Here is a 22858-nt window from a genome sequence, read left to right as displayed (position 1 = left end):
ACAGGGGTACCAGGGTACACAAACAATCCAGAATTTCCATACTGAACTGAATGGGAACCAGTCTTTCGGTGTCATTCAGGAACTGTGCCCGAGGCAAACTTTAAGAGCAGTCCCAGGAGAAAGCATTGAAAAGCAGCTCTCTATTCCCTCTTCGAGTGAAGTCCCTTAGCTTTGCAGATAGGAGAGAGAGAGTATGTCCACAGTTCCTGTGAGTTCTTAGTGTTGAAGAAGGTAAAATTGCCTTTAGCTACTGCTAAGAATGTTTTCCACAGAGCCAACATCTCCCTTAGGAATTCACTCTTAAATAATTTCTTATTGGGAGGCAACAAAGTACAGAAGCCCACAGAAACCTCTTCTGAAGTTGGAGCTGGAGAGGCGGCCCCACGATTAAGAACACTGGCTGCAGTTCCAGAGGACCTGGGTTTGATTTCCAGACACCCATCCATGTGGCTCATAACTCTCTGTAACTCCAGTTCCAGGGGGACGCCATCGCCCTCTCGGTCCTCTGCAGGCATTTCCCCTCTTCTGAAGTCCACATGCATTTCCCATGATTCCAAAGCAGGTAACTCTGCAGGCCAGCATGTCAGAAGGCCTATGTAGGCTGTGTCACCAGGGCACTGGCAATGGCAAATGGTTCAGGGCGACTCCTACTTTAGCTTGGAGTATCTGTGCCTACCTGTAGGTCAAACTTGAGAGGGACAGGGGACCTGTCTTAGCTAGGGTTTTCCTTTTTTTTTTTTTTTTTTTTCAAGACAGGGTTTCTCTGTATAGCCTCGGCTGTCCTGGGAACTCACTCTGTAGACCAGGCTGGCCTCGAACTCAGAAATCCGCCTGCCTCTGCCTAGGATTAAAGGCATGCACCTCCACTGCCTGGCAAGGCAACTCTCAAAAGGACATTTAATTGGGGCTGGCTTACAGGTTCAGAGGGTCAGTCCATTATCATCCAGGCGGGAGCATGGCAGCATCCAGGCAGGCATGGTATAAGAGGAGCTGAGAATTCTCCATCTTTATCTGAAGACTGCCAGGAGAAGACTGGCTTCCAGGCAGCTAGGACAAGGGTTTCATTGCCTACCCCCATCCTCACCCTACCCCCATGGTTAGGAGGAGGATCTTAAAGCTCACGCCCAAAGTGGCACACCTCCAAATAGTTCATTCCCTAAGCCAAGCATATTCAAACCACCATAGAACCCTAATGGATGAAACTTGGGTCAGGCCATGAGTCCAATGGTCTGTGAAGACATCACAGAATGGAGCACATGGCTTCCTTCTACAGGATCTGATAGTAGGAGGACTGAAGGGGGCCTGCGATGAACAACAGAACACCAGGTCACACCTCTAATCCCAGCCACTTACAAACCAAGACAGGAAGATTGTGCGTTAGAGCCAGGCTGTGGTCTTTCACACACATGCCAAGTGGAGTCTGCCACACATCTCCTAGGATCTGTTGGCCTTCCTCCATGCTCTGCCTTTTAAACATTGATGATTGATTGATTGATTGATTGATTGAGCTGCAGCTTGCTCTGCTTGTCGATCTGCCTCATGTTGGGTCCATGTCCCAGAGGTAAGCCTTCAACCTGCAAAGAAACGCAACCAGGTTTACACAAGACTGTGGCAGCCATATTGAACTCATCACTATGGAACGAAGGGTGCTTGAGTGATGTCCTCGGAAGAATGTCCAGTGGCCTTCAACAGCTTCTGTGGGTGCCAGTGATACAAGAAAGCATGAAGAACCCCACTTAAAAGGAAGGGTGACCGAGTGGGTGACCAAACCTGCCTAGCCTCTGTGTTCCCCACAGCTGCTGCCTAGACTTGTCCCCAGGCTGCCACCACCCTGTCCCCAGACTGATGCCAGAGACCTTCATTTTGGTCTGCACATACCAGCCTTGTATGGGACAGGCAGAAGCTTCTCTGGCCCAGAAGCAAGTCACCCGGACCAGGGCTGACCGTGTCCCTTTGTGCAGAAGAGACGGTGTCCCTATGAAACCCTATCCCAGGTTGGCCACTACCTTGGACAGTTCTGGAGAACCTAGAAAGAGGCTGAGTCACACCAGGTTGTCTTTGCACATGCACCCAATCTGCAGTTCCTCTTCTTGGGTTAGAGGCATTGTCAGGAATCCACTAAGTCCCCAAATGGCTGTTTTCCTTTAGAAAAGGTCACGCTGTGTTTTTAGCAATTATTAGTGGGAAGGGGAATAGCTCACACCATGGGTAGTGTCCTTTGGCAGGAAACTAAGGTGCAGTCATAAAGTTACAGACATAATTTTTTTTCTTCCTCAAGAACCCAGCTTCCAGCAGCAGTCCAACCGTTCCCAGCTCCGAGGGAGCAGATTGGCTACTGGCTTGTGGGCAGCCACTCTCATTCGTTAGCTGGGACCCCAGGGATAGGACTGAGTCTGGTCCCTCATCTCCTTGACTGTGCCTGTTTCTCTCCTGGCTGGTGGGAAGGTGAGGGAGCCCTCAATATCAGTAGTGTGGGAAGGTAGAGACACCTTTGCCACAAGTCCAGCATCCTTCTGGGACCCTCAGCTGCCAGTCTGGCTAGACACCCCCCCCACGATTACCTCCAGTAACCCCCTCCCCGTCTGTGTCTCTTTGTCACCAGTGGAAGGACTTAAAGTGGTGGAGATCGAAAAATGCAAGAGTGACATTAAAAAGATGCGGGAGGAATTGGCAGCTAGGAACAGCAGGTAAGTCTGTGTCCAGGGGCTGTGGAAACCGATCCTGGACAGGGCTCAGTGGAAACCGTGGGATGGGCTATATAGCTAATGTGCCTTGATCTGCTTCCAACATGGATAACACAGCCTGTTGTATCAGAGATCAACTACTCTCCCATTTTCTTTCCTTTTCACTTTTTAAAAGATTTATTATATATTGTATACATATATACTATATATTGTATACATTATATATATATATATATATATATATATATATATATATATATACTCTGTCTTCATGTACCACATCCTATTACAGATGGTTGTGAGCCACCTTGTGGTTGGTAGGCACTGAACTCAGGAAGATGTATTTTTATGTCTATGGGTGTTTCCCTGTAGGCATGTCTGTGTCCCACTTGCATGTCTCGTGCCCATGCTGGCCAAAAGGAGGCATCAGAACTTCTGGAACTAGAGTTACAGGCAGTTGTGAGCTGCCACGTGAGTGCTGGGAATAGAACCCCAGCCCCCTGCAAGAGCACTAAATGCTCATAGCTGCTGAGCTGTCTTTTCTTCTCCAGAGCCCCGAGTAACAGTAAATTCCATACTTGAAAGAATTTGGTGTCCATTTTTTTGTTATTTTGATGGGGGGTGTATTTGTTTGTTTCTTTGTTTAGCCCTGGCTGTCCTGGATCCCACTATGTAGACCATGCTGGCCTCAAACTAACAGAGATCCACCTGCCTCTGTTGGGGGTTAAGGGCATGTGCCACCATGCCTAACTGATACCAGTAAAAAGATAACAGTAAAAAGAGAAAGGTGTTTGGTTTATAGTGACCAAGTACCCAGTTTTTATCCCTAGGTCTCCTAGTTCCCAAGGGTAGCCCCCTCTGTTAGAGGAGCACAGAGGATACTCCCATTTATATGGACTGGGTCACATGGCCCTTTAAGGGTGATATCCTCAGAAACCAGTGACCAATAATAATCCAAGCAAAACATGTCTCTGGCATGGCTTGTCAGTAGGACCATCCTCTAAAGCCACAACTACAGGACCCACAGCTACGGGGCAGCATCCTGAGTTAAGAACCAGTCCTGAACCAATGATGTCAGTTGTCTGAGGACCCCAACCTCAAGCATTCTAGAGACAACACTCTCAGGCTGCCTGTGAGAGTGGGGCATGGCTCTTGCCTGCAGGGAGGGGGTACTGGGAAATCTGGTGGTCCCCATGAATTCCCACCATGGTGGTCAGCCTGGTTGTTGCCAAGAGGGCACAGTATAGGGAAGAGAGGTGAATCAGGGTATTCTATGGGGACCGTGTCACACTCAGGATCATGTGGAGTGGCTAGCTGGTGTAGAGTTAAGGAGCTCTTTATTATTATTATTATTATTATTATTATTATTATTATAGATTTATTTATTTATTTATTATGAGTACACTGTAGCTGTGTTCAGACACACCAGAAGAAGGCATCAGATTTCATTACAGATGGTTGTGAGCCACCACGTGGTTGCTGGAATTTGAACTCAGGACCTTGGGAAGAGCAGTGAGTGTTCTTAACCACTGAGCCATCTCTCCAGCCCAAGGAGCTCCTGTTCCATTAGATTAAGGTGAAGGGCAGGGCAAAGAATCTTGCAGCCACAGGACACTGAGTGATCAGCTCACTCCCACTGTTCCTGTGAAGGTAGCTGATCTTCAGGGGCCAGGAGAGTCCCATATGCATGACCCCTAAGAAGAACCAGAGTCACGTGGAGAACAGATACTCAGTGAGGCTGGGAACCAGTGCAACAGCCTCTGACCCAAGACCTCACTTAGCCTGTGATCACCCCAGAAGGCATGGTTCCCAGGACCAGGTAGGGGCAGGTGGCCTCTGTGCCAGCCCCCATCAGCAGCACTGGCAGTCTGCCTGGAGTGGGCTTTTGGCTTGTCTCAGTGACGGGTGTGCCTCTGTACCCCACAAGTACAGTTTAAAGACATAAAACAGCCCTCTGATGCCTCCGCATGCTCACAGAGACAGCATTCTCTGCAGACAGCACTGGAGGTGTCCCTTGTAAGAAAGAGACAGGGAGAGATGCTCAGGCTCTGCCTCCAAATGAGCAAACAGATGCGAAGCTCTGGCCTGGCTCTAGTCTGTGCCTAGTCCTGGCTCAGGCACCTGGAGCCACTCTTCTATTCTGAGCCAGTGCTTTAATGTTCAGGATGCAGGATGGAGAAGGTGGTATTTGTGGTACCTCTTCTGTCTTGTTGATGGAAGGAGTCCATTTTAAGTGCAGAAGCACACTCAGCCATCAAGCCCCTCCCCCCCCCCCCCCGCCCCTCAGGATAAGGCTGTGTAGATCCCCTAGACTGTGGAGAAAGGTTGCACCCTTGAGAGGTGCAGACACCACCTTCCTCAGGGAACAGAAGGGACAGGAGACCAGGTGAGGTAGAGCCTAGCTCTACGCTTACAGTAGCTCATGAGCCTGAAGGACAGACTGACATTTACCCACTTTTGAACACACTCTGACAGGGGCTGGATCCATCAGAACCTACCTAGAGACAAGAGACAGGGTGTACACAGCCTTGGGCAGACGGTATTCTCCTTAGACTCACTGAGGTTTCTGTTTCCCTGAAAGGGATGGATTCCAATAGCCAGCTCACATTCAGGGCAGAGGCGCACACATATTCTACTGGGAAAATATGGTTGCTGTGGTTCCCATGCAAGGAGGGAAAGAGTATCCTGCAAGGCCAGTGTCGGGTAATGCAGACAGAGAGTATTGACTGAGGCTTGAGGTCTGTACTCTCTGCATGTGTCTCAGTCGAATGGCCTTGGCCATGAACTGAGCCCCAGGGGGTGGAAGGATGGGAAGCCCAGGAAATGAGGCAAAAGTGAGCTCTAGACAGAACAAAAAGAAGAGGCACTAGGCCAGCTGCTCTGCCCGCTGGAGGATACTGGTTCCTGTGGCAACGGGGCTCAGAGCCGGAAGAGGCTGGCCAAGGCAGGGTCAGCAGGCATCTAGCAGCCCAGTCTGCCCCCAAGGCCTCAATGGCTAGGTAGGAGCTAGATTCCAGCAGTCAGCTTCCTGCCTGGGAGGGCTTCCATATGCTCTCCGGGAAGGCAGAAGACAGACCGCTGAACAGAACACAGTGCGGTTATGTGTATAGGAGAGACTGAAGGAGAAACAATGTTACCCTATATAGCCAAGAGCATAACGGACCTCTCATAGTCAGGGTGGAGGTGCAGATGGCTTCACTGGAGCATTTGATTGGCTCCTTCTGTTGGTTCCTATAGCAAATCCTATACGTTTGCTAAATCTGTTAGAATCCCCTTGGTACAGCGACTATCACAATAAGCTGGTAGGTTTTGCAAGTGGTGCAGTTGGGAGAGAGGCAACTGAAGGCTGTGTTTCAAAAGGAAAAGATTTATGATTCTAGGCTGGGAAACTGCACAGGCTCATGGGAGACTTCAGACAACACAGCTGGAGGCTGCGGGGGGGGGGGGGGTCACTGGTTCAGTTGAAATCTATTGCAAAGCCGGACTCCTGGGTTTTTCCCCCTCTAGGTGTATTCATCTAGTTTTGAAGGAAAAGAAACTTAAATCGACTGTTCTGTGATCTTTTATCACTTGTAATGTTGTGAAAAACTAAGTAGATTCAATTTTAACCCTCCAGGTTGTAGGGTTTTTATCTCTTTTTTCTTAACCCAACACCAAATATAGTTGGGAGGCTGAGAAGTGTAGCCATGTGTGTCCTCCATGCCTTAGAACCTTCTGAGGGCTGTCGAGATGGCTTAGCAGGTAAGAACACCGACTGCTCTACTGAAGGTCCTGAGTTCAAATCCCAACAACCACATGGTAGCTCACAATCACCCGTAATGAGATCTGACACGCTCTTCTGGTGTGTCTGAAGTCAGCCACAGTGTACTTATGTATAATAATAAATAAATCTTTAAAAAAAAAAAAAAGAACCTTCTGAAAAAACACTCTAAGATGTTCTCAGAGTAGCTTTCAGGGTGTGGGGCTTAGGGAGAAAATGGAAGACTTTGGGATTTCTCTTTGGTTTTCTCTTGGGCTTGTTGTTTTGTTTGTTTGTTTGTTTGTTTTTGTTTGTTTGTTTGTTTTAGTCAGGATCTCCAACTATAGCCCTGACTGGCTGCAGACAAATGATTCTTCAGCCTCATTGGTTGAGTGCTGACATCACACGTGTGTACTGACCGTCACATCCAGCCGCATCTTCGAGAATAAAAATGTTTTGCTGTGAGCAGGATAGTGCTGGCACATACATTTAGGCCCAGCACTCAGGAGGCAGAGGCAAGCAGATCTCTGTGAGTTCAAAGCCAGCCTGGTCTATAGTGTGAGTTCTAGCTCAGCCAATCTTACACAGAGAAACCCTATCTCAAAAAAAAAAAAAAAAAAAAGTGTGGGACGTGGTCCAGTTGGTGGAGTGTTTGCCTGCTATGCATGAGAATCTGTCTTCCATCTCCAGTACCACGTAAACTGGGGGTGGTAAGACACCTCTGTCATCCTACCAAGCAGGAAGGTCAGAATCAAGGTCATCCTTGATTACATAGCAATTCTGAGGCCTGCTTGGGTTACATGAGATCCTATCTCAAAAATAAAACAAAGGAAGAGAAAAAGAGATTTTTTTTTTTACTTGTGCCATTTTAAAAGGTGTTGTAGAAGATAAACTAACAGTGAACTCTAACTGCATTAGCATCTAGCTTTTTGGGTATTTCCTATTGCAGACTGAGAGCCAAGCATCTCACAGCCCCTGTGACTCATACTCCCAGGATGAATCCAGTGGGGTGGGTCTATGTGTTCCAGGGCTGGGGCTAAGGGTCCCAGGGCTGGCTGGTGGCTGTAGGCTCCATTTGCTTTGGTGTCCTGAGCAGCACATACAGTGCCTCCAAGCCAGAGCACACGGCTGTAACCAAGTTCTCCCTCTGCCCTCCAGGACCAACTGTCCGTGTAAATACAGTTTTTTGGACAACAAGAAGTTGACACCTCGACGTGATGTCCCCACTTACCCCAAGGTAAGATAGATTTCTGGCTCAGGGACAAATTTAGCTCTGTGTCCCCAGCACCAGGACACGGGAACCCAGGTTTGGCCCATCACTCTGCACAGTGATAACAACCCCACTCTAGCTCTGTCTCTGGCTAAGGAAGGATGGGAGGTTCTCGGGCAGGATATTTTTCTCTTGGACATTTGTTTAGAGAAATGATTCCAGAGCGGGGAGGTAATGGCCCTTCTGGCTCCCTCCTGGACCCACAGCTGGCAGTAAAAGACATCTGCATACAAACATTCCGCCAAGAAACTTTAACAAGGTTCTTTAAAATCTGCACCGCTGGCTCCCCTGTTCCTGAACAGAGTTTTTATGGAAAGCTTTGCACAAAAGTTTTTGTGAATTTTGAAAGAAGCCAAGCTTTTAGTCAAGTAGCTGTGACCTAGAGTAAAGTTATTTTAGATGCCTCTGCTTAAGCCCTGGCTCGCAGTTACTCTGCGGTTAGGCTGGCCACCCACAGGTCCTCCTGGAAACCCCCATAGGTCCCCAGTGCCCACTAGTCAGTGATTTGCTCTACCTGGGTCCTAGCCATCCACTGAGTTATCATCCCAGAGATCAATACCTTTCCAAGGAAAATAGGGCCCAGATCTTTCTGGAGATTACACAGCCCAGTCCTGGAACAAACTGAGCTGGCCTCTTCTTAGGGAAATAGAAAAGGCTAGCCCGAATGGCTTGCTATTGCTGCCTCATGTCTAGACTATCAACCTTGATTCTGACAGTTCACCCGAAACCTTAGTGCCCGGCAGAGCCGACCCTGGGCCAAGGCCTTCTTCAGCCAGTGTGTGACTTAGCTCATGGCTGATTCCAGGGGTGGTTCCCGGCAAGACAAACCTAGCAGTTTCTCAGCAGAGATTTGAACATACACTGAATGGCTTATTGCCTTGACCTTTCACTTGATATAACTTTTACTGTTGAGATCTGATTGACAGCTGAGCGTTCATCATCTTCTTGGAATCTGAGTTTTGATGAACGTAGTCATGAAATTGCTATCATGACAAATATAGGAAATATTTCTTTTATTTATTTATGCTGCTGTTCCTCCTCCTGCCCCCCCATCACAGAGCTCCCTATCCCCCCATCCTCCCTCTCCTTCTTCTCTGAGAGGGTGCTTCCCCCCCCCCCACAATATCCCACAACCTGGCACATCAAATCTTTGCTGGATTAGGTACATCCTCTCCCACTGAGGCCAGACAAAGCAGCCCTGTTGGGGATGGATACCATAGTCAGGCTACTGCTTTAATGACAGCCCCCCCACCCCCAATCATTGAGCAAACTACATGAAGACTGAACTGCACGTTTGCGATGTGTGTGCCAGGGGCCCCATTCTAGCCTGTGCATTCTCTTTGCTTAATGGCTCAGTCTCTGAGAGCTCCCAGGGGTCCAGGTTAGTTGACTCTGTTGGTCTTCCTGTAGGGTTTATAGGGAATATTTCTATCTCCCATACATCCCTAAGAAGCCCTTTGTAGCCCAGGACACTACAGATGGGAGTCCACTGACAGTCTCCAGAGAAAGGCAAGCTTGAGTCTATACACAGTGTCAGACGTCTGACATACCACTCCTGTCCTTTCCAGTACCTGCTCTCCCCAGAGACCATCGAAGCCCTACGGAAGCCCACCTTTGATGTCTGGCTTTGGGAACCCAACGAGGTAGGTGAGGGACATCCAAGTTCCCTGGTCACTGGGAACAGCTGCTCAGGATTGCATGAATGGGAACTGAGCCCAGGCTAGCCCTCCTGTGCATTTCTCCTGTCTTTTTTTTTTTAAGTTATAACCCCCTGAATTCAAATCTATAGATTTTAATTCAAATGGACATTTGATAGGCTCAGGGGGATACAGGAGACAGAGCCCAAGCAAAGGGGCTTTCCCGAGGGAAACAAACATCGGCTCCCAGGCTACTGCTGCTGGAGCATGCCCCGCTGACCCAGACCCCGGGCTGGGTGCACCCACATCTGTAGGAGGTGTGGGAAGATGGAGGCGTGCAGGAGCATAGCAGCTGCTTAGAACACCTATTTCCTGTAGAAGGGGGCCTCAAGAGGAGACATGGGAAGAGTCGCCAGCAGAGCCCCACCCGTACCCCCGGGCAGCTGGACACAAGATAGCAGAGATATGAGGTTTGCAGAGAAAGAAGTCGTTTGTGACAGGAAAATGTTTCTTCAACGTTTCTCATTCACTAAGAAGTACCAACATGGAGGCTAAAAGAATACGTCGCTCTTTATGGTCAGCTCGCCAAAACCTAAGGACTCTTCCCAGATTTTCTAACGCACGGACATATAAAATAGGCAAAAATGTTCCCTGCTGCCTTTGACAAGATCAGGCACAGCCAATGGGACTCTGTGCCTCTCCATAAGAGGGTGCCCAAATTTCCCAAATAGATTTCTTCTTCCAGTATGTTGCTTGCCCGGCATAAGAAAGCCTTTAGCTAGGGCATGTTAGCCAGAAAAGCAAAGAACAGGCTGGGATGATGCTCAGTGACTAAAAGAACTTGCTGTGCACAATGAGGACCGGGATTTGGATCTGTTACTCCCATGTAGACATCAGGTGGGTATGGCTGCTGACTGTAATGCTCAGGCTGAGTTGGCCTGAGCATTCTGATTAGCTTAGTCTTGTCAGTGAGCTCTGAGTTTGATTGATAGATCCTGCCTCAGTCTATGAGGCAGAGAGCAATAAAGGAAGGTACTATATCAACCTCTCATACAGGAGCACAGGCATGCACACACACTCACACGCATGTGTGCGCATGTGCACACACACACACTCCCTACAAGTACACACTCAACAACAAGACAGAAAAGCAGAACCCAGCCCAGCTTACTTAGAGCTTCCTTGGAAGCACAGCCATCAGCAAGCCACCAGAGATTAAGCTGCCAAGGGTTCTGCCCTCCAGCGCTGAGGTCTGGGGCTGGAATGTAGAAATGAAAGGTTCAGGCAGCATCTTAGATGTGCAGTCCTCCTAGGACAGCATGGGGTCACATGCCCCTGAGCACAGATATGGGAGACCAAGATAGAGCTTTGAAGAGTCATGTCAGTGTCATTCCTCTGGGACCTGAACAGAGCAAGACCATGACAAATAAAGGTACAACAAGGGGCCAAGTGGCTCCTCCCAGCAGCGGGTGGCCAGCCCTGCTTCTGGCACATCTTTGAGGAAGGTCCCAATACATAGTCATTGACCTTAACCGGCCAAAGTCACCCATGAGAATGGCTGCATAGAAATCAGTACTTGAGTTTTCTTCTGCCACCACTACCTGCTCCGTGGGACCTCCAAGCCCTGTGCTACCCGAGGTGGGAGGTGACGGTTGTCCCCGAGGCTATGACAGAAGCTTGATCCCTCTGCCCTCGCTTTGGTAACTGTACTCATAGCTGCTCTCTGACGGGCAGGCGAGTGGGCGTGGTGAGTGCCTTTCACAGCTTGACCCAGCTGTGAGACGTCTTCCACCACCCATAGCTTTGGCTAGGGAGGCTAACAGGATGCTTCTGGCGGTTTCTCACTACCATCACGTGGTAAGCCAGAAATGCCTCTGGCAGATCCAAGTGTGGGCAGCAGTGATGTGTAACTGGAGATTGGCTGAGGAGCTGGGCAGCTACCCAGCCCTGGGATGTCAAGGAACATCGGGGCCCTGTTGGGGCTCACCTGTCTTTCCTGGTGGGTGTCATGCCACGTCGACTCACATCTCTACCCAGTGTCTAGCCCTTCTCAACTGAAACCCAGGATATGATCTGCTGTTATTCTGCTGCCTCTGATCCATGGGGCTCCATCCCAAGGCTGCACATAATAAGGTGGCTGCTCTGTCACACTGAAGGGCCACCCACTGGCATTTCATAAGTCCTCTCTGTCTTACTCGTACTCGTGGCCACATCCGGGAACCACCTGGCTGACTGGCTCAGCTGGGGTTAAGGAATGTCAAGGAAACAGACCGTCACTACGGCTCCGAAGCTACTGCATCCATCACAGAGTGGCGGCAGATGGTTTAGTCTGGCAGCTCTCTGTGTCTCGAAACTCTGATTTCATAGCAGATGCTTCATCTCTCCAGGGTGGCTCAGAACACCGTCTGCACCTCTGAGCCCAAGGGTCCTGAGGGCTGACATCCAGGATGGTGCAGGGCCGGGAAGTTCTGGACAGCAGCTGCCTACAGCCTGAGAACCAGCCATCCTCAAGCCAAGATCAGAACATCTGTCACTCTGTAGGAAGGCCCTTCTGGCACCTTCAGCTTCAAAGTCGTTGGCTTCTCAAGGAAGATGAATGTGTAGCTAGCATGCTCTCCAGATCCTCTGTGACAGTCTAAAGTCCCCCTGTTTAGTTGCCCTGCTCACCCTACTAGGTCTGAATAAGAGGTTGTTTTCTGTTTTCCAAATGAACTCTTCACCTGACAGAACTAAAATATTGTAGTCACACAGCTTCACCTTATCTATGGCATGCCCAGCCCATACACATTACATAACAAGCCCTTTGGCTTCAGCTGCCGCAAACCACCAGAGACTGGGCGACTTCAACAACACCAGTGTCTCATTGTCTCACTGCCCTGGAGCCGGATATCCAAGGTCAAGGTATCCTGGGCTGGTCTTTCCTGAATTCTCTCTCATCTTAGCATCTTCTCTCAGTCACCTCTATGTGTCTGTGTTCTGATCTGTCTCTACGGAGTCATGGTCAGATCAAATTGGGACTCCCCCTCTCTTGATGGCCACATTTATCTTAGCTGCCTCTGTCAAAACCTATCCCTAATATGGTCAGATTGGAAGGTCACAGTGGGGCCTCAATATATTATGTCCATGGGACACAGTTCAAGTCCAGATGCAGGGGAAACAAGCCAGGCTATAGCACTGACAACTACTGCCCTGTGCAGGTACTGGGACACTGGTACCCAGGACCAGGCAAGTACTGATACGTGGCCTCTACAGACGTGCTCTCTGCTGGGGTCATGCCACGTGCCCACAGGGCTGTCTCACTCAGCTCTGTATTGTAGATCTCCTGAATCACTGAGACTTTCTTCTCCCAGAGCAAAGCAGCTCTCGCCAGGCTCTTGGTTACAAATTCCTCACTGGCTTAGTTCATGTCAAAACTCTGGGAGATGTCTGCAGAGACCTGCAAAATAACTGGTGGGGTTAAATACCGTGTCTGTCTCGCCCCCCCCCCCAAGTGTCCACAGACAACAGAATTCCTGGAAATGAGATTCGTTCAGACAAGCAGTTCACCCTTCAGATCAAGAAGACATCAAAAAGCATCTCCGGTCCCAATAAGAGGAGCAAACTTCAGCTCATCAAAGCCCTTTCCATCTCCAGCCTTGAGCACCCAAGGCGGATGGGGGATGTCAACTGGTAGATGGAGGATGGCCTCCTCCTGACCCTTAGTCCTCTGCTCAAATTATACATCCTCTGAAGTAGCGTCAGCATACACAGAGTTGCTACCTTGCCTGGAATACCCATGGGCTTCTGAATTTATCACTTCACTCCCAGGAGACCTACAGACCCATAGCCCATCTGGGTGATCCTAAAATTGGATTCTCTCATCCACGGCTGAAACTCACCTTCCCAGGTCACCCTGGTGGAACTATCCAGGACAGTACATGGGAACAAAGGGGAGCAGGTATACCTCCTCCTTCTGACCCCTGACCCCTGGCCCTGTTCCCACAGATGCTGAGCTGTTTAGAACATATGTACCACGACCTTGGTCTGGTCAGGGATTTCAGCATCAACCCAATCACACTCCGCAGGTGGCTGGTAAGTAGGACCTGTCACTTCCTCCCTATCACGCTAGAGTGAACTGCCCTGCATGCCCTGGTGGCGGCGGGCTTCTGCAGAGTGGGTGTTGGTATCAAGGAAGTCCTATGAGGTCATTTGTCCCATCTGTTCCCCCCATGTCCCTCAGAGGAGCAAGGAAACAGTACAATTATCAGAAAGAGACCCACAGGATAGCGCACGAAAGCAGGGGTGTGTGGAGTTGCGAGTGTCATGTGTGTCTGGGCATGTGCCTGGGAGGATGCGTATGATTGTGAGGGTGTATATCTCTGCGGTGGTGTGGGTGTGAGTGTGTGTCTCTGGGAGTTTGTGAGAGCGTATTTGTCTGGGGTTGTGCATAGTGTGCATGGTGGGATAGGTGTATGGAGGGCTTCGTAGCAGATCTTTCTCTAAGCAATGGAATGTTACTTCTAACCAAGAACTGAAATCCTGTCCATTATCCCATAGGCCCGGGATCCTAGAGATTCTGATGAAATGCTCCCTGATTCACTCCCAACTTCCTATGCCAGTGTGGCTCAGCAGACACCTGGGGGATACCCTAGTCACTGTCCCAGATGGTAGAGTAGTAGTAGATTGCAGGGCTCCTGGACCACTCTGTCCCGTATTGGTGAACTTGGGAGTTCCCAAGGCCTTGGGCTTGAGTATGCAAAACCCTGGGAGCCTTAGAGGAGCAGGGGACATCAAGCTCAGGGGACTCACCCTTTCCTCCCCGCAGCTCTGTGTGCATGACAACTACAGGAACAACCCCTTCCACAACTTCCGGCACTGCTTCTGTGTGACACAGATGATGTACAGTATGGTCTGGCTCTGTGGCCTCCAGGTGGGTCCTGACAGCCCCTACCCTCTGTCCCTAACCCTGCTGTGTACCCAGGTCCTCCTCTCCCCCAGCCCATGGGGGACGGTGTCCTCCCCGTCACTGCAGCCCAGTCTGTCACCCACCCCTCCTGCCCTCCCATGAGGAGGACAGACCACCTGACTCTCACTTGATCCAGGAGAAGTTTTCCCAGATGGACATCTTGGTCCTGATGACTGCAGCCATCTGCCATGACCTGGACCACCCAGGGTACAACAATACGTACGTTTGGGATTTCTTTCTCGGTTCTCCTTTGAAAAGTGTCCCTTCTCTCAGGGGAAGTTCAGCTTGTCCCTTGAGCAGCTCTCTGACGGAGCTGCCAACCTAGCCCCCCCCCCATCCCCCATTCCTGCAGGATGCAGTTCCCAGCTTTTGGACTTTGTCCAGGCCCCTAGGCCTCCCCGGGAATGGAACCTCCAAGACCACCAAACCCTACAGGCAGCCACAGTCCCTTTGTGTCAGCCCAGGCTCTGGAGGTGCAGGGCAGCAGCCGCCTGTCCCCTCCCCGAGGTAGAGACAGCAGGTCTCTTTACTATTTTCTGCCAGGAGGCTTCTTCCTCAGGCTGCTTCCAAAGGCAAGGGCAGAGGGGGCTGGGGGTGGGGCAGGGTGATTGGTACATTGGGACAGAGCAGAAGGAATTTGCATGTGATGAGGCCAAGAGGATGGGCCCAGATCTAGGACACTAACTAAGCCCTTCCTGTCTGCATTGGGTAGAATGCTACCACATGGGACGGACAGACCACTGTCATGGTGTAAGCTTGCATTCAGTGACATGTAGGGTTTTTTTTTTTTTTCCTAATGAATCTTTGTGGTCCTGCATCATCATCAGATGCACTGAGGCTACTGCCACCATTTGTCAGGACAGTGTGGGTCTTCAAAGGCTGGTCGGGACAGGATAGATGCCAACTGTGGCTGTGAGTGCTCCTTAAGAGCTGTCCCAAGAACGTATCTGTTATTACCATTCTACCTATTTAGTGGTCGGCACAGTTGCCAACAAGAAGCTGGCAAAGAGTTCTTCATTTTAGCATTAACCCCACCCCTCAAAACTCAGCCCTTAGAATGGCACAGTGGGGTGCTCCTGTAGCCTCAGCTCTTGGGAGAGAAGCAAAAAGATGCCAGGTTCCAGGCCAGCCTGTGCTACCGAATGAGATCCTGTTTTATATGTATATTTAGACGGACAGATGACAGACACTAAGAGAATAAACCTGTTTCTTTTTTCCAAAATCCTGCCTTTTCCTATACTGAAAAACCTGGCAGTTTTTAGAACCCTGATACCTTCAAGATGTCACTCAGGGAGAGAGCTAAGGTCTCAGGTTAGACCTAAAGGCACAGGATATCTAGTTATAGTCAGGTGCAGCAGAAGGAAGTTTCTGGTGTGTGAGGATGATACCCGGTCACTGGTCCTAAGCGCGCCCCTCCGGCCTCTGCAGCCACCACGCACACTATGACGTGCCAATGCCAGTGTTGAGGCATCTGAGCCTCCCGCTCTCTCCACGTACCCTAGATACCAGATCAACGCCCGCACGGAACTTGCTGTGCGCTACAACGACATCTCACCGCTTGAGAACCACCACTGCGCCATTGCCTTCCAGATCCTGGCAAGACCTGAGTGCAACATCTTCGCCAGTGTGCCACCTGAGGGCTTCAGGCAGATCAGGCAGGTATGTGGGGCCAGAGCTTCGTGGGCTCAGAGCAGAGCTCCACTCTGCAGAGGTTTGGTGAAAGCAGTGCCCATCAGGGTTGCCCACTCTTCCGCCAGGGCCCAGAGTGGTCCCCAAGAAGATGGGCTTTGCCATATATACCTGATGTCACTTGCATGTCACAGCTATTATTATTACAACCTTAATGGGCTCCCTTTAAGGTGACTCCTATGTCCCTGCAGTCAGCAAAGAAGCTGAGAATAGAAAGGGAAATATCTGGCCCAAGGCTACAGTATGCTTTCTGGACCGGCACCTGTGGTACATGCAACCTGGTAGAGCTGGTATCTGCCATGTAGCTTCAGCTACTGCTACCCACTGGACCTGGTCATTCATCTTCCCCATGACCTATACTAGCAGATTATCCTGCCCTGAGACAAACACTTCTAGTCGCTTAAAACATCACCCTCCCCATGCAAAAGTCCCATGTGAACCATAACTGAGCCACTGGTGTCATTTACAGGGGATGGAGGGACCCAGAGTGATTCCTGTCAGCTCAGTGGTAGCTGACCCTCATAGAACCTATGAATGAGCCCTTATTTGGGGGTAAGGAGGATGTCTTGGCATACTGTACTTGGATAACTTGTCTTAGTTAAGGTTTTACTGCTGAGAACAGGCACCATGACCAAGGCAAGTCTTATAAGGACAACATTTAATTGTGGCTGGCTTACAGGTTCAGAGGTTCAGTCCATTATCATCAAGGAGGGGAACATAACAGCATCCAGGCAGGTATGGTGTAGGAGGAGCTAAGAATTCTGTATCTTCATCTGAAGGCTGCTGCAGGATACTGGCTTCCAGGCAGCTGGGATGAGGGTCTTAAAGCCCACACCCACAGTGACACACCTACTCCAACAGGGCCATGCCTTCTAATAGTGCCACTCCCTGAGCCAAGTATATATAAACCATCACACATACCTACTTCAGTTGGATCTCCTGGTGCCACTGTGGCTCTAAACCAATGGCAAGTGTCCTTATGAAGGACAGAGCAGAGCAGAGGCATGAACATAGTAAAAGGCCATGGGACAATAGAGGCAGATACCAGTATAGACAGAGCCAGGTCATGGGTTGCCACAAGTTATAATGGGCAGGAAGGAGGCTTCTCTCAACCCTTGGGAAGAATGGGAACATGTCAGCACCTTCATCCTGGCCTTCCAGACCCCAGAACTACAAGGAACTATATCCCATACCTGGTAGTACTCAGCAAGACCATCCAGGCTGTGCCCATAGGGAGCATCTCCAGGCCCTCTGGGAATCATCTGTTGCCATCCCTTTGAGTCTCGGCTGGCTGGCTTCCATCCCGACACAGCTGAACTGATGCAGGGGAGATGTTCATCCGTCTCCAGGGGAACCTACAATCTTGGCTCTGTCAAAGAGCAGCCTGCCGCATAAAACATTACTTCGTTATTTGTCCATTCCCTGTGAGGTTCCAAGCCAACTGTTGTGCTTACAACAGTCAATATTGAACTACTGATTCCCAGTCCAGCCCCCTCCGCCCTCTCCTCTATGTGTAGGCTTCCGCCCTTTCCTTCATGTTTGCCTACAGATAGAGGCACCCTATCAGTGTGTGCCACAGGTTGTTATGATGACTATAACCAGCCTTTTCTGAAGTGGCTAAAGGGCAATGCTAGGAAGGGTGATGGCTACACACACCAGTGCCACCAGTGACTACCCAGGAGCCTGATGGGGCCAGACCAGTGCCACCACCCAGTGACTGCCCAGGGGCCTGATGGGGCATCCCTTAGTGTGCAGCTTTCCCTGCAAGGTATGTCAGGCAGCATCCCAAGAGGAGACGGAGAGTCATCTAATTGGGTGAGGAGACAATAAATTCCTACAAACAGGATCTTCTTCATGCTGGCCACCATGGGGATAGCAAGGCTTGGCTTACTTCAGAAGTTTATGAGTTTTAAAATAAGACTTTGTCTCAAAAAAAAAATCATGTATCCACATTTTAAAAACATTTTACCACAGAATAGGGAGATGGGTCAATAAGTAAAGCACTTGCCGCACAGTCGGACAACCTGAGTTCAGATCCCCCCCCCCCCCCCAGAATTCACAACAAAGCTAGATGCAGCAGTACTAGCATCTATAATCACACAGTTACAGGGAGTACCAGCATCTTGAAGTGCACAGCTACAGGGAGACAAGAGGCAGAGATAAGAGGATCACCTGATGCTCACAGGCAAACTAGCCTGGTGTACACTACAACAAACAACAGTGGTAGGCAAGGGCCAACAGCCACAGTTGTCCCCTGGCCTCCACATGAACTAATTACGGCACATGTGCACCCACACTCACCCACACAAAACAGTTTTGTCATTGAAGATTTTGAGGGATAACTGAATGTCCTATTAATACTAGTCTTTACAGAAAAAAGTTCATAATTCAAAATGCAAAGTGATGTCACACACAAAAAATACACATTTGAGATTCTTCATATTGACTGTCCAACATTAGCAATTGAGGCTGGTGGTCTTGTTTTCTTGGAAGAGCAAAGCTCTACACCTGGCATGAAGATGTTATGTAAATGTTTGTGGGGTAGGTGGATGGATGGTTGGATAGATAGATGATGGATGGATATGGATAGATAGATGGATGGATGATGACTGGATGGATAGATGGAGGATGAATGGATGGATGGATGGAGAATGAATGAAGGATGGATGGATGGGTGGGTGGGTGGATAGACAGGATGGATGGATGGATGGATAGATGGATAGACAGGATAGATGGGTGGATAGAGGATGGTTAGAGGATGGATGGATAGATGGATGGATGGATAAACATAGGATGAATAGATAGATGGATGGGTGGATAGATGGGCAGAAGATGGATGGATGGATGGATAGACAGGTTAGATGGATGATGGGTGAATAAAGGATAGATGAACAGATAGAGGATAGATGGATGATGGATAGATGGATGATGAATAGATAGAAGATGGATGAATAGAGGTTAGATAGATAGAGGATGGAAGATGAATGGATGCTGGAAGGGTGCTAGATGGATGGATAGATGGATGGATGAATGGATAGAAGATGGTTGGAGGATGGAGGATAGATGGATGATAGATAGACTGAGGATAGATAGATGGATAGAGGATGGATGATGGATGGATAGATGATGGATGGATAGATAGATGGAAGATGAATGGATGGTGGATGTATCGGTGGGTGATGGATGGATGGGTGAAGAATGGATAGATGAGGATGGATGGTTGATGGGTGGATGAATAGATAGATGGAGAAATGGATAGATGATAAATGGATGGATGGTTGATGGATGGATAGATAGATGGGGGATGGATGGGGCAAATAGATGATGGGCAGATGGAAAGATGGATGAATAATAGATGGATGGATAGATGGATAGGACAGGTAGATGATGGATGGGTGGTGGCAAATGGATGGTAAATGTATGGATGGATGGCTTGGTGGTAGATGGGCAGGTGGATGAAGAGATAGATGGAAGAGTTGAATGCAGATGGATGAGTGGAGGAGCGTGCAGCAGATGCTTGGGTGATTGATGGAAGGAAGGATGAGTGGGTGACTGGGTGGCAGATGGTTGGATGATAGATGGATGAGTTGGAGGGTGGGTGGGTGGCAGATGGTTAGACGGTGAATGGATGATGGATGGAAGGAAAGATGGGCGGACATATAGACAAGCAGAATACCGTAGATTCACCGAAAGCTAGGTAGGCAGGAGAAATGAAAGTTATAGTTTCAAATTACGCTACTTTTTCTAAGCCAGTATTTAGTTAACAAAGAAACTGCCTTAGTCTAGTTTCAGCTGCTATAATAAAATCGCACAGACTGGGAAATGTAAAAAGAGAAGAGGTTTGTGATCATCCACAGTTCTGAGGTTGGAATGTCTAGGAGCTTGGTATCCACACTTGCTTTGTTTCTGGTGAGGGATGTGGACAGACAGACAGTCAAGACAAGAGTGAGAATTCACTCTGTGGATTTAACCCAGTGCTGGGTGGGTTGGGGAAGACTATGAATGCTTCATGAGGGTAAAACCCCTACACTCCCTAAGTATCCCACCTTGTAATACAGCCACCGCAGGGACCAGATTTCAACCTGAGTTTAGGAGGACATCAACCATGTTCAAACCACAGCACAGCTATAGCCTCAAGGCCATTTACAAACTTCAGAGTGGGAATGTTATCAAGTATGTTCTGACTTAGAAAACCTATACATAGTCACATATAAATGAGGCACTGGGAAAACCATCTTGGAAACTCTATTACTGAAACCCATCAGCGAGCTCTGAACAGGGCTAATTGCAGACTTGGTGACAAAATCTAGGACACTTCTAGCCTTGGCTAAAATCTGTTTGGTTTCACAAGTGAACATTGATGACCCATCTGTCAGCCTGTGATCTGCAGCCTGTGGACGTGGAGGCAATGGTCGCACAGAGCAGAGTGTGAGGTTCTGGTATGTGTGACACCGTGTCCTCTTTCTCACTGTCCAGGGGATGATCACATTGATCCTGGCTACCGACATGGCAAGGCACGCTGAAATTATGGATTCTTTCAAAGAAAAGATGGAGAATTTTGACTACAGCAATGAGGAGCACCTGACTCTGGTAAGTTGCGTCTTTAGAAAGCTGAGCTTGGGTGAGAAACCCCAAGAGCCCAGTGTCTTACCTGGCCATGGAGTATTGGAGGGACTGGATTACAGTATCACAACCCTTCCCAGGCCAGCAGTAGGCAAGGCTACCTCCTGGAGAGTATTCTGTGACTCAAGCACCGCCTCCTTCCTTAAGGAGATGGCCTGAGTGTGTCCAGTGTCTGTCCCTCTCAATAAAGACTAAAATGCAAACCCAGTATGTGTTCATCCCTGTAATCCACAGCACTGGAAAATTAATTAATTTCAAAGTGAGTAAAACTCGTTAACAAAATAAATAACAACTAATATCCCATCATTCAGAGATTACGTTAATTGTTTTGTGCTTTATTTCAGAGACATGTACCAAAGTCTCTTTTAAGCCATTTAATTTCTTTAAAACTAGTATCCTGGGGCTGGAGAGCTGACTCAACAGTTAAGAACTCTTGATGCTCTTGCAGGGGATCTGGGTTCAGTTCCCAACACTCAAATGTCAGCTCACAACCATGTTTCATTCCAGATCTGGGGGTGGGGTGGGGTGTCTGATGCCCTCTTCTGGCCTCTGCAGGCATTGCACACACATACATACATACATACATACATACATACATACATATATACATACATGCAGGCAGAGCATTCATGCACATAAAATAAATGTGTTTAAAGCGAATACCACCACTTTGCCCCTCTTGAGGCAAAGTGACTGACAGTAGGCAAGAGTTCCTTTCTTAGGTGAGGCTTAATTTGTGGCTTCCATCCCATGACTCTGAGCCTTTGTGGAGCCATTACTCCAAAAATGCTGAATCCCACTAAACAGACAGGGATGCAGAGAAGTAAGGGCCCTCGTGACTAACATCTAAACAGTGGGAGGATGTGTCTTCCCCAAGCTGGGGCCTTCAAGAGCACCCCCTTTCCAAGGAAAGAAGAGAGGTACAGTTGTCTTCTTGTCCATAGAGGATACCTCTCAAGATCCCAGTGAGTGCCTGAAGCCATGGGAAGGCCAAACCCTGTGTATAGCATGCTTTTTCTTATTCACACATCTCCACAATAAAGTTTAACTTACACACCAGGCACAGAAGAGCCTAACACCAAGCTAAGGCAGAGTAACAGGAGGACCACACAGTAAATAATAGGCAGTTGACATGTCAAAATGGACCAAGGACAGAGGGAAGACCCCCATCCTGGGTAGGGTGGAGGGTATGAAATCTTTCTATGTTGCTCAGAACAGCATGGAGGTTAAAACAGATGGGCTCTTTATTTCTGGAATTTTCTGTTTAATATATTTTTGGATAACTAAAAGCATAGAAGGCAAAAGCAGAGACAAAGGGGGGGGCGCTATTGTACGGCCATGTTGGATCTGTGGTAAGATCTGCTAAGGAAAGAGCCAAGAATGAAGGATGATGGTAAGGAGCTAAAGGAAGCAAGGTGGCTGCACCCTGTGTACCTTACTTCTGTCTGTGACTGAAGGAAGCTAGCTTCAGGACTTTGTGGCATGCAAAAGGTCAAGGGCGCTGCCCAGTGTGCAGGCGGCTAGATAGGATGATAACCCAGACCAAAGCATGCACACCTTTAGGCTCTGCCCAGCCATCCACTAATGAGTAAATGCAGGAGGAATACTCCCTCCGCCCTGAGCTCCACTTCTCCCCTGGGACAAGATCAGACTGGATGGACTTGCAGGGTCCCCAAAGGCTCAGGGAGAGACTAAGAAAGGTCTGGGAGAAAGAGTTCAAAGTCTACGCCTCTGCCAGAGGCTCCTGGGCCAAGGAAGTGGAAGTGCCCAGAACACAGCCCAAAGACATAGCAACTGCCTGACCCAGCCACTACCGAGGCCGCAGTGTCTAGTCTGGGGCAGTTCCCCCATGAGGCCAGCCAGACCAAGCTTGTAACTGCCTCTAGATTGGAGCCAGTTCCAATACAGAGTGGCGAAGAAGAATGGATGCCCAGGAACCCAAAATGGGGCTACACAGCAAATATCTATAAGTCCTTCAAGTCCCAGGCAGAGTGAAAGAATTAATCCACCCTGCCATGCTGACACAAGGCTGTGTGCATAATCAGGCCATGCTCCCTCTCCTACATGGGACTGTCAACAAAGCAAGTAGACCCTGGATCCGTAGCCTACAGTTGCATGCCTCAGACAGATGTTCCTGCCTGTTCACCCTCAGAGCCTCGATGATGGCCTCCACTTTCACACAGGAAGGTCACAGTATCTTGTGATGTTTGTGCTTGCACAAGGCCAGAGCACCAGGATCCCAGCCCCCACAGCCAGGCAGTTAGTTCTCTA

The 22858-nt window shown here is 49.1% G+C and overlaps 1 protein-coding gene across 3 annotated transcripts in view; it reads left to right on the top strand.

The window, feature by feature from the left end:
- Window positions 1-22858, top strand: part of Pde9a (phosphodiesterase 9A) — an 89177-nt gene that overhangs the window by 58681 nt on the left and 7638 nt on the right. For all 3 annotated transcript variants that reach the window (XM_021149322.1, XM_021149321.1, XM_085833263.1), the window contains exons 7-14: window positions 2603-2687; window positions 7582-7660; window positions 9262-9336; window positions 13315-13401; window positions 14135-14239; window positions 14412-14494; window positions 15778-15934; window positions 20441-20554. In XM_021149322.1, the coding sequence (XP_021004981.1) occupies window positions 2603-2687; window positions 7582-7660; window positions 9262-9336; window positions 13315-13401; window positions 14135-14239; window positions 14412-14494; window positions 15778-15934; window positions 20441-20554 (785 nt within the window). The remainder of the gene's footprint in view (window positions 1-2602; window positions 2688-7581; window positions 7661-9261; window positions 9337-13314; window positions 13402-14134; window positions 14240-14411; window positions 14495-15777; window positions 15935-20440; window positions 20555-22858) is intronic.

Source organism: Mus caroli, unplaced genomic scaffold (assembly GCF_978045245.1).
Source record: "Mus caroli unplaced genomic scaffold, Mus_caroli_1 scaffold_18, whole genome shotgun sequence".
NCBI classification, from domain to species: domain Eukaryota; kingdom Metazoa; phylum Chordata; class Mammalia; order Rodentia; family Muridae; genus Mus; species Mus caroli.
Note: the sequence above shows the minus strand (reverse complement) of the source record. Positions and strands in the feature narration are given on the sequence as shown.